The 12,114-nt window shown below is 34.3% G+C and overlaps 1 protein-coding gene across 1 annotated transcript in view; it reads right to left on the bottom strand.

The window, feature by feature from the left end:
• The window catches only part of Vps13a (vacuolar protein sorting 13 homolog A (S. cerevisiae)), a 163,865-nt gene that overhangs the window by 23,797 nt on the left and 127,954 nt on the right, over positions 1 to 12,114 (bottom strand). The window contains exons 58-66 of the mRNA XM_013018390.1: positions 9,807 to 9,920; positions 8,143 to 8,288; positions 7,270 to 7,351; positions 5,883 to 5,996; positions 4,224 to 4,299; positions 3,973 to 4,136; positions 3,676 to 3,721; positions 3,451 to 3,574; positions 1,452 to 1,563 (exon numbers count right to left, since the gene is read on the bottom strand). Coding sequence (XP_012873844.1) covers positions 1,452 to 1,563; positions 3,451 to 3,574; positions 3,676 to 3,721; positions 3,973 to 4,136; positions 4,224 to 4,299; positions 5,883 to 5,996; positions 7,270 to 7,351; positions 8,143 to 8,288; positions 9,807 to 9,920 — 978 coding nt within the window. The remainder of the gene's footprint in view (positions 1 to 1,451; positions 1,564 to 3,450; positions 3,575 to 3,675; positions 3,722 to 3,972; positions 4,137 to 4,223; positions 4,300 to 5,882; positions 5,997 to 7,269; positions 7,352 to 8,142; positions 8,289 to 9,806; positions 9,921 to 12,114) is intronic.

The raw sequence follows: 12,114 nt of genomic DNA on the forward strand, positions 1-12,114 counted from the left end.
AGTATACTTCTAAATTGTTCTCACTTTTTTTCCTTCCGAAGTTCATTAAAAATTGCTCAAAAAGCATTTGGAAATCTTCAACTTTCAGTGTAGTAAAATGTTACTAACATGTTAATTATGCTTTAACAAGGAAAGGCAAGTACTGGATAGAAATGTTGCCGCACCGAGTTTTGCAACTTTTCTGTTTCAAAGAATGGTAAACTACACTGTCATCCTAGAGACTACAGGGCATATCCTTTAGACACAACCTCAACAAACTGCCAGTTCTATCCCAATCTAAAAGCATTTTTGATGTTCTAAAAGCATTTTAAAATCAGTATAAAACCACTTTACTAAACACTGTAAATTATGATTACATTTTAATAAATTAGAAGGCTCAGAGGAAGCTATAAAAGTGTATTTTATGCAATATTATATTCTCTGTATACAATAAATAAGGCATTTAGGCATTTAAGTTTTAAATCTTTACCCTGGTTATTACAAGTAAGAGAAGTTTGATTTACTGACACTTTTTTTCCACTACGAGTATTTCTATATCAGTACAACACAGTGACCCTTGTTTCAAACAAATGGTTTGAGAATTCCACATTTAAACCACAGAAACAACTTTACATTGATATAGGCTAGTACATTATTACTCCATTATCCCATAATGAAGATTTTTAAAAGTCTAATTCATTAAGTGAGAAACTTGTCTGAACAGATAAAATATTCTACTTTCAAACTTCAAACTGCCTATTGTTTCAAAGCCTAATCTTTCTCATTAAAAGATCATGGTTTGTATGTGAAATATGTATTAAATTTCCCAAGATTTTAGGAGGCCAATGCCTTATCCATTAGGCCACTGGGGCTTCACTTTCCCAAGATTTTATACAGACTAATTTGAGCATCTTCAAAGACATAAGTAAGTACTGGCCATGCTCCTGAGTTTTGTTTTCTTTTGATCTTTGTGCCTAATTGTAGATAAAGCTAGTAGTGGTTTGAAGGAAGTATCCAAATAAAATTGTCTAACTAAATATGTACCATCAATTATGAGGATACAAAAGACACATTGGTTTTCAACAAATCTAGCAAATCCAGTGCAGAACCAAGAAAGTTGATAAAAAGATCAGATTAAAATTCCTATTAAAAGGTTATCAATACAAAATCTTTCCTTTATGAATACTGAAATGGCTGTACATGGTTTGTAAAATTTAAAGACTAAAATCTACTGTTGGCTTTTACTTGCAAAGTCATGCATTAACTGTTTTCATATCAAACTTTTTGATGCCTGTAAAAAAGAAAAAAAAAGTCTTATAGTAAATAAATGTACTTTAAAACCTAAGTAAATAAAAAACTTATAAATGGAAATACACAGATATATAAAAGCCTAATCTAATATGTATTTCAAACACTATACAGTTGTAAAGAAACTGAGTTAGCTACAATTTACAGGATCTTTCTTCACGTACCTGTAGCATTTGATTTCCAGTACCATCCCTCAACCTGTAAGGTCTAATAACGCCATCTTCATTAAAGAACCGAGGAGGTCGTAAACTCTCCACTTCAAAAGTTTCTGTAGCTCTAGAGAAGAAAATATAACTTGATTTTTAAGTTATACAAAAGCTTGTTAAAACACTAAAAATGAAGCTACTCAAAAGAACCGTCTGCTAGATAAAATGTGAAAACCACATCATGTATCTATTTTTGTTTTTAGAACATAATGTAAATTCCCTACAAAAATGTAGAAGTATAAAGAAATTTATTAAGAGGCTCTTAGATGTTCTTTGCATAATAGAGCACTAGCAAATAATGATGTTGCCATGTTATTTCTCATTCTAATATTACAATTTCTTTTCTTTTCCTAGTCTATACTTCTTCCAGATATATATAGATGTTCTTTATATATATATATATATGCATATATATAAACGTTTTTCCTGTTCAAGATAAAAAGAAGGAAATGTAGACATTTGCATTTCACTTCTCACTACACAGGGAAAGCTTGAGTTCTCCATGAAGCAAAGATACCAACCAGTAACTCTTTTGATGTTCTAAAAGCATTTTAAAATCACAGTATAAAACCACTTTACTAAACACTGTAAATTATGGGAGCCAGTGTCTGACCCTTGTAGTCCTAGCTACTCAGGAGGCAAAGATCTGAGGATCTAGCTTGGGCAGACAAATCTGAGAGGCTCATCTTTAATTAATTAGCAAAATCAGAAATGAAGGTGTGGCTCAAGTAGCAAAGGACCAGCCTTGTGTGGAAAATGCCAAACATGAACACAAAGCCACAAGTTCAAGCCCCAGTACTAAAATACTAAAAAAAGAAAAAGATATTCTTTATCAAGCCAAGGAAGTTATTTCTACTCTTAGTTTGTTAACAGTTCATTTGTTATTATTGTTTTTGAAAATTTCAGAAGGACAATGAATTTTAAGAAGGATTTCTTTCCTAGCCATTGTTATAGTTATATAGTTTACCCCATGAAATCTATTAATGTTAAGAATCACATGTGATTAAAAATTGGAACAGATTTATTATAGTTGGTTAATTTTATTATTGGATAATAACTTTGTGTTAAAAGTCTACTTCTTCTAATATTAAGTACATATGCTTCACAAATGATATAACATTAGAATCCTTCAAAACTATCATTTCTTTTCCTGCATTTATATTCTTACCTAAATTGGTTCCAGTATTGCTTTCATATAGCTCAATGAGATTATACACTAATTTATATTTCCACTTTTGATGTTTATAGCCCAATTCTTTATTTCAATGTCCTAAATAGCTCTTAGTCTTGATTATACTTTGGAAAAATGTCAAAGTATAAGAAATGTAGCTGGGTACAGACATAAGATTTTAGTTAATTAATTCCAAAAGATATGTGTAGAAATCTCTCTGTATATTTAATGTTTCACAGATGTTTGAGCTTCTCATAACTATGAGCAAACACATCATATTTGTGAAACTAAAGTTATAGATAGAGGAGACATATTCTCTTATCTCAATTCTAAATTATCACAAAAACAAACACAATTGAGAGAGGGAATGAAGATGACCTCTTTTTAAGAAGATAGGATGAAAGATCAGCTGAGTTTGAACCAAGGAATATAAAATGACATTCTTTATTTCTCAAAAGAGGATACAGAATGTCATATTTACTAATTTTATAACTGACAAAGAGTATTGCAGTAATGCATTCCAAATAAAGATTAGTGAAAAGCTTGCTTCACTTGCCAATCAATACCTGGGAACAGCTGCTTGGAATGAATGACAAATAAGGGAGAACTCTATAAAGTTGAAAGGACAGAAGAGCAACAACTTAAAAAGAATTAAAGTGAATGAGGAAATCATGTGCATCACACTCCATATTCCAGTGTTCATACTAAGTGCCTAAAGCCAAACAGCAGACATAGTTCACTGCTCTTGGCATAAACATCCCACATTGCACCTCTGAGAACACACACCTTTTGATTCCCTGAAAGGTACTGCTAGCCATGTCTATGATGCCTCCAGTTGGTCTGGCCACTGCTCCAACTAAACCTTTTCCAACCCCTTTAAAGAAACCAGCTGCTCCTTCTTTCTGAGCTCCTACAAAGAAAAAATATGATAAAATTTCAGATTATTAGGTCAAGAATGAAAACAGAATCCACTTGTATAATATAAATCAAAGGAACTAGTGTAATACTTGCCTTTAATTGGTTTTGTAACAATTCCTGTAATGCCACTTACAAAACCCTGTAGGGAAAGCACAATTGAAAATTATAATACTTTCATAGGAAGCTTAGAAGAACCAAGTTTAGATTAAAAAATGTAGAGATGTTCTGTCCTACATACTATGTATGAAAAACATATGTCCCAAGTAACATTTTTTATGCCACCATCATTGCTCTTACAATATCCAAAGACTAATTTATCTCTTTCCTTATTCATAGAACGTGGGTTTAAAAGCTATCCCCTAAAATGTTCAGTCTTGTACAACTGCTTACAGAAACTAAGCCTTTGCCTCCACGAGTGATGCCTTCTCTAAGACCAGCTGGTTGTTTATTCATGGCTTCTCTTCTCTTCTGCTGATAGTCTTCATCCATTGTCATAGCTGCTACCCCTTTAGCCATAGCACTAGTGATTTTGGAGGCAGCACCAGCTAATCCACCTGGAAAAAATGATACTATCTTTAGTAAAAGCAAATAAAATGTGTCACTCATTTAATTATAATAAAACTTGGCATTCTGCTTCTTACCAACAGCTCCACCAACTAGCGCCTTAAATCCTAGTGCCATTCCCTCCACAAACTCCTCAGGTCCCTGGATGGCCCCCTAAGTCACAAAAAAAAAAGTTCACATTTATCTTTTTTCTTTTTTTCTCATCAGAGGCAGGGCTTGAACTCAGGGCCTAGGCACTGTCCTTGAACTCTTTTGTTCAAAGCTAGTGCTTTACCATTTTGAGCCACAGCTCTTACTGATGTTTATCTTGAAAGGTGGGGTTATTGATATAATAAGAGGGAATAATGAAAAGAATAAAGATCTTCTAGAGGATGTGATGCCAGTTAAAACTCTCACATTAATGGGGAAAAACCAGTTGTTTAAGGATACAGGTGGACCTGTTGCAACAATGAGAAGTACAAGTTGTCATGTCCAAAACGAGCTTTACAACGTCGGTGGGGGGGGGGAGGGGGGGAAGGAGAAGGATTGGGTTGGGGGGGAGGGGGGAGGCTGGGAAGGGATGTGAAGGGTAAACAAAGGAGGAGGCTGCAATGCTTGGTAAGAAATGTACGCATTATCCTGCCCATGTAATTGTAACTCCTCTGTACAGCATGTTCACAAATAAAATTTAAAAAAAAACTCTCACATTAAAAGGAACTCTCAGGGATAATTTCACAATACTCAAAAGTGTCTAAGATAAAATGCTGGGAAGTAGTCCCAAACTTAAAAAAAGATGCTTCTTGTAAATTATATAATGAGAAGAAAATAAGGACATTTTAAGACTTTCTATTATTATTACTACTATTGTTATTATTATTTTAGTAGTTCTCTGGTTTGCTCTAGGCCATGAACATGCTCTACTACTTGAGCCTTGCCTTCAGCTCTTTTTTTTGCTGGTTATTTTGGAGATGCAGTCTTGCAAATCTCTGATAAGGCTGGCTTTCAATCACAATCCTATGGAACTTAGCCTCCAGAGTAATTAGGATTACAGGCATGAGCATCCAGCTCTACTGAATTTATTCTTGATAAGTTAAAAAAATAAAACAGGGCTGGGAAGGTGGCTCAGTGGTAGAGTGCTTGCCTAGCATGCAAAAAGCTCTGGGTTTGATTCCTCAGTACCACATACATAAAAAGCTGGAAGTGGTACTATGGCTCAAGGTAGAGTGCTAGCCTTGAGCAAAAAAGCTCAAGGGCAGTGTCCAGGCCCTAAATTCAAGCCTCACATCTGGCAAGCAAACACAAACACACACACTCCACCGCCCCCCCCCCAGAATTCTGAAGTTTTGATGAAAAGTTTTAAGAGATGTAGAATATCTCTAATTTTCCTATTGGTCATTAAGATCACTTTGCACAATGTGAGCTTGCATGGCTATTTTTAAGTTCCACACTTCTGTGCAAAGTAAAGTACCCATACATAGTGATCTTCCTTTTATTATAGTCTAAAGTGTAATAACACTTATATTCCAAAGGAAAACTTAAATTCCAGAATACCTTAACAAAACCAGACATTTCAATTTAAGGAAAAAAGCAAAAATGTCCTGCCATGCTTACCCTCTTCTTACCATCATTTGCTACAAATTAGTGTATCATTTTGTGTGCCTCTCTCAAAACCTATTTACAGTTCTAGCTCATGTTAACAACAGGAACGACTTCTCAAAAGTATTAGTTTGATATATGATGTAATGCAAGTATTTTACCTGATAAGGTTCATAAAAAAATGCTTCTACACCTTCTGAAAATTCTCTAATTAAGCCAAAGGGATTTCCCAAAACATCAAGTCCAAGAATGAGTACATACATCTGCTTAATGGCCTAAAAATGAAACATGAATAATCCAATTAGATGACTATACTATTATTCACACACACACACACACCTCAAGTTTTCTAAAGTTAACATCCTACTACAAATTTCAACATGTAATCCATATTGTCCATTCATCATCATTCTTACTTTGAAAAAGCAATGGAGTGTTAGAGATATAATACAACATCATGCTATATAAAACCCTACCTTATTCTTTTGTTGTTGTTGGTGGTAGTCGAGGGGCTTGAACTCAGGGCCTAAGTGCTGTCTGTGAGCTCTTTTTGCTCAAGGCTAACACTCTACCACTTTGAGCCACAGCTCCACTTCCAGTTTTCGAGTGGTTAATTGGAGGTAAGAGTTTCATGGGGACTTTTCTGCTCAGGCTGGCTTTGAAACATGATCCTCAGATCTCAGCCTCCTGAGTTAGCTAGGATTACAGATGTGAGCCACTGGCACACAGCCCTAGAATTCTGTTGTTGTTGTTGGTTCTGGGGTTTGAACTCTGGGCCTGGGAGCTGTCCCTTAGCTCTTCAGCTCAAGGCTAGCACTCTACCTCTTGAGCCATGGTGCCACTTTCGGTTTTCTAGTGGCTTATTGGAGATAAGAGAGTCTCATGGACTTTCCTGCCCAGGCTGGCTCTGAACCATGATCCTCAGATCTCAGCCTCCTGAGTAGCTAGGATTACAGGTATGAGCCACCAGTGCCTGGTTTAGAATATTTTAAAGTATTATTACACCATTGTATGTGAGAGCTGTTATTACTACTACCCTTTTATAGATGGAGACAAAGGATGTCTAGGCCAAAGTGGGATTCCCCACCAGAAATCTTGATTCTATCTCAGAAGATACAGGAAACTTTCTAGAAATGAAGTAAGTCATTTAAAATAATATATCTGGATGATTTGATAACTTAATATTAAAAATGTCATATCCATCAGTTACTAATAGTTTTCTTTGAACTTGTGTTTTAAAGTAAGTGGTATGAATTTACTTAGCTAAGATTTTTAAGATTTCTAATCTACATTGACCCAGAAAAAAACAAACCCCCAAACCAACTAAAACACCCCAACCCCAAACTGGACAAATGGCTGAAAAATACAAAGGTAAAAAGCAGAAATGATGGTTGAGCTCAAGTATGTTTCCAAGTCTGAGAGAAAAAAAAGCCATGTAAAAAATTGAAAATAGTTACTTATTTCCTTGATAACTATACATCATATATATACACTGTACATGAAGGTTTCACATATCATTGCCTCTTTGTAAGATAATCGTAGACAAACCTGCTTTGAATAGTGTCTTACTACTTCAGATTGTAGTTCAGATGTTGTATGAAACTGATAGTTGAGTTCAAAAAAGGCGAGCCTGGAAAAAAAAGTTATGTGTGTATTATACATTTATCTTACAAACACACGCATCTATATACAGGTGTATATGAATAAAGGGAAGAATGGAAAGAGGATGATTTTAATATTGAGGGGTTTAATATTGAATGGTTTTATTTTCTTAATTTTTTTCTCTACACCTAAGTACATTTTTCCACATAACTACATACTCTAGTCAATAATGTTCTAAGAATCTAATGAAATCTGTGGAATTTTTCTTCTGAAAAATCACCAATGTTTAGACATACTTAAGGAGATTCAGAGATGCATAGGACCCCAATTACTGACCACTAGAACTATTTCTCCTATCATGGGCCACATAGAAAATGGGTAATACAATGAGGTAAATATAATGAGGTAATGGCTAGGGTTCCATTTCTGCAGGTCCTGTCCAAAGCTAAGGAATTAAAGTCATCTAACTTTGAAATCTTTTCACAGCATACACTTGATGTGCTAACTGGGAAGCCCCATGCTTCTTGTTGCTGATGAAGAGAACAAGATTAGAAATTCCACTCAGCTGGTGTTATCAAATCTTTATTATTATATTTGAATGTTACCTAATCTTATCAAGATTGAGTCATTACTGTTACTAATACTCAGACATGTTAACTAAAGTGACCTTTCCTTATTATTTGTCTGTCTACCCAACTGGCGGGCCTCACAGTTGCTATGTCAGACACTTTACCAATTAGCCATACACCAGCCATTTTTCTCTGGTTATCTTTGATAGAGGCAGGCTCATCGGTTTACCTATCTGCATATTAAACATACTTGAAAACAACATCCTGAACATCTGTAAGGGTGGCACCAATACTCTTCAGCAAAAGATTTAAAGAATGAACTGGAATTAGTCCTCCACGTTGTTCTGAATCTTTAGCTTCGTCTCTACCCGAACTCAGTGAAACGCTTAAATGCAACTAAAGAAAGATAAAATAGTTTAAATTTCTTCATACTGACAATTTCAAGTTAAAAATCAGTTTCATTTTAGGTTCACCACCCCATAAAGGTTTCTAAGTTAACGCAATTATGCCAAAGATCAGTAATCGAAAAGTTAAATTCAAAAATCAATATAGTTCTGTTTAAAATTTAACAACTTATAATAAGTTCAGTCCTTGAAGAGGATGTCACTAAGTATACATCAAATCTGGCTTCAATCTTACTTTGTTGGTAAACTTAGAAAAATATTAATTTTTATGTATTTGCTAGTATAAAATTGAAAACCTACAAGTTAAAGCTATTGAAAATAAGTACATATCTCCAAAAGTATTCTAATCACTTGATGTTGTATGATGAAGCCAGTTAGAAAGCACTTTTGTGTATATTGCACACATATCTTGTATATGTGGTATGTAATAATTTTCTTCAAGCATTCTATAAGTAACTTATAGAAATTGTGGTAAAGTCTTAAATTCCATCCATTAACTCTTAAATCAAGTTCATTTTAGAAATTAATGAAAAGGCGCACATTTCATTGTCTTTTTTTCTTCAAATTGGGAGAAAAGATATTTCTGATGTGCTAAACAAATCTTTGGAGGTAAATTAGCAGCATGACTAACTTAGCCATTGCTGTCAGTCACCTTCAGACATGTTAATAGCTTCATAAATTTTGTGCATTTTATGATTTTTTTTATAGTAGAACAAATTTAATAAAAAAGCCTAATTCTCACTAATGAACTTTCTAGAAAAAAAAAGAAATTAATGAAAAGCTAATCATGTATATAAACACGATACATGAAAAATTGAAAACTGTTATAGCTTTCCAGAAAATTAAGGTAAAATGTTAGGTCAAAACATAAGCATAAACACACATATGGATTATCTTCTCATGAAACTGTAACTTCTTGGTACAGTATCTTTACAATAAAAAATATATTTAAAAAAAAAGGAGGAAAAAAACCCAGGTTTGTAATAACCCAAGGTCTGTAATGGGCCTACCATTTTTGAAGAATAGCAAAAGAACTTCATTCTGCAGTAAGTTAAAGGACAATAAAGATACGAAAAAAAAAAAAAAACATGTATCCACATGGTTCTTCACTGTAATTTCTTTTTTTTTTGGGGGGGGGGGTCCGGTCATGGGGCCTGAACTCTGGGCCTGGGCGCTGTCCCTCAGCTCTTCAGCTCAAGTTAGCGCTCTACCACTTGAGCCACAGCGCCACTTCTGGCTTTTTTCTTTTTGCTTATGTGGTACTGAGGAATTGAACCCAGGGCCTCATGCATGCAAGGCAAGCACTCTATCACTGAGCCACCTTCCCAGCCCCTTCACTGTAATTTCTACATGCTAAAAAATTATTTCAAGCAAAAAATTTAAAGACCATTCCTTTGTTATTTAATATTTGTAATAGTAAAATTATAAATGTTTCTATGCCATTATAAAACATAATTTAAAAGATAAAATCAATTTGTTACTGTAAGAGACAATAAAATATTTTCCCTACCTTTATAGGAGATATATGAAAATATTCATAGAGACTGACTTGTGATTTATCTACCATTGAGACAGTTTCATATTCTTCTTTAAAACCCTCTATATCTTTGTGAAAAAGATCAACCTATGAAAGAAACATAAAATATTGGTACCTGAAAGGATATGTCTGCATGACAGTAGCTCACACACTGCAAAAAAACCTTCCCTGTCATAGCAAGAGTAAATATTGCTCATCATTGAAAGTTACTGCTTCAGAAGAGAAATTAACCATTTTACTATTAAGAACACTTTTCCTGCCATTCACAAACCGATACGTTTCCATTAAATGGCATCAACTTTTTCTTCATGTGACTATAAATCTTACTTCAAAAGGCCCACTAATCTGATCAAATACTTTAAAAAAAACCAGTTAGTATACATAGTAATATAAGAGAGGTTTATTATGATAATTCCATAGATGCTTACAGTGTACTTTAAACAAGTTCCTTTACAATAGTATTTTTTTTGTGTGTTGGTCATGGGCCTTGAACCCAGGTTCTGGATTCTGTGCCTGAGCTTTTTCACTCAAGACTAATGCTCTACCACTTTTAGCCACAGTGCCACTTCTGAGTTTACCCCTCTATGATATTCTTAACCCATGTATGTGCATGCATGCATGTATGTGTGTGAGAAAGAGAAAAAGAGAGAGAGAGAGAGAGAATGTAGCTGAATTGTGTATAATTACTTATAGTATTCTGGTAACTTCCTTAATCCAATCTAGAGAAGACAATAATACAACTATTATAAAAGGTGAAAGAAACTGAAAATAATTTCCCAATAAGTGGCTAGTAGTTGTGATACTCATTAGTACTTCTCTTCCAAAAATTCACAGACCTAAGTTCAATGTTTTAAGAAATGGTCCAAGAACTTGAAGACAAATATATAGAGAACATGCAATCAAAACACAGAGGAAAAAAATGAACACTGAATCACAGAGAAATGTGGGAGTACACTAAATATATTGGGTTTAGATAATATTTAAATTACTACAAGAGGAAAAAAATACTTAATTTTCTAAGTTTCTTGAAAAGCAGTAACATATCCACAAAGTTCAATAAACTAACTTCCAAGGGCTTTAACAGGAAATTCAACATCTTATTAAAAATACTGAAAGTTATATAGATATAAGGAGAAAAATATTAAAAGCAGAAAGAAAAATGACTTATTAAATACAAGTGCAATAGAATAAGGCTGACTTTTTGGGAGAAATAAAAGGGAAAGAAAGAGGGTCACTGTGCTAAATAAAAAAATTATCAACCAAGAATCCTATACCACATCATAACTACTTCTCAAAATGAAGGTGACAATACATTCTCAAACACAATCTGGTAACTTCTTACTAGCATACATATACTATTACAAAACATCAATGTAAGTTTCTCAGGTTGCAAGCAAGTGAGAAAGGTTCTTCTTATAACTAATTTAAAACCAAATAGACATAACAGATATCTAACCTAACAACAGCAGAATTATATGTTTCTGAAGAGCACATGGAATTTTCTACAAGATAGACTGTTACACAAACATAAAACATACAATTCATTGTATTTGCTAGTAACACTTCCTCCATCCCACCCCACAAAAAAACCCATGTGAAGAGCAGAGCTATGTTAGAAGTAGGGCTGATAAAATAATGTAATGTTGGGTTGCAAGAATACTAAAAAAATGCAATAGAAAATTAAGTGTATCTTGGTTTTCCTTATTTGCAATAACTAGTACATTTCTAGAACAAGCAGAAAAGTTAAAAAATTATGTAGATATGACCATATAAGATGATGTTAAGCAAAATGAACCTCAAGACAGGGACACAAGTGGTTTTCTCTTTCTTGCTATTGTTTTTAATGTGATTCTTTATATGAGATTCTTTTTTTTTTCTTTTTGGTTGGTCGTGGGGCTTGAACTCTGGGCCTGGGTGCTGTCCCTCAGCTCTTCAGCTCAGGGCGAGCGCTCTACCACTTGAGTCACAGTGCCACTTCTGGTTTTCTAGTGGTTTATTGGAGGTAAGAGTCTCACGGACTTTCCTGCTGGGGCTGGCTTTGAACCACAATCCTCAGATCTCAGCCTCCTGAGTAGCTAGGATTACAGGCATGAGCCACCAGTGCCCAGCAGGAGGGGCATTTAATAGTAATAAAAAGCTTAATTCATCTGGAAGATCAAACAACTCTGAACCTGTATGTCCCTAAAACCACAGTAATAAAGTGTAAGGCAGGGCTAGAAATGTGGATTAGTGGTAGAGTGCTTGCCCAGCATGCATGAAGCTCTGGATTCGATTCCTCAGT

Source organism: Dipodomys ordii, unplaced genomic scaffold (genome assembly GCF_000151885.1).
Source record: "Dipodomys ordii isolate 6190 unplaced genomic scaffold, Dord_2.0 Scaffold40, whole genome shotgun sequence".
Taxonomy (NCBI): Eukaryota; Metazoa; Chordata; class Mammalia; order Rodentia; family Heteromyidae; genus Dipodomys; species Dipodomys ordii.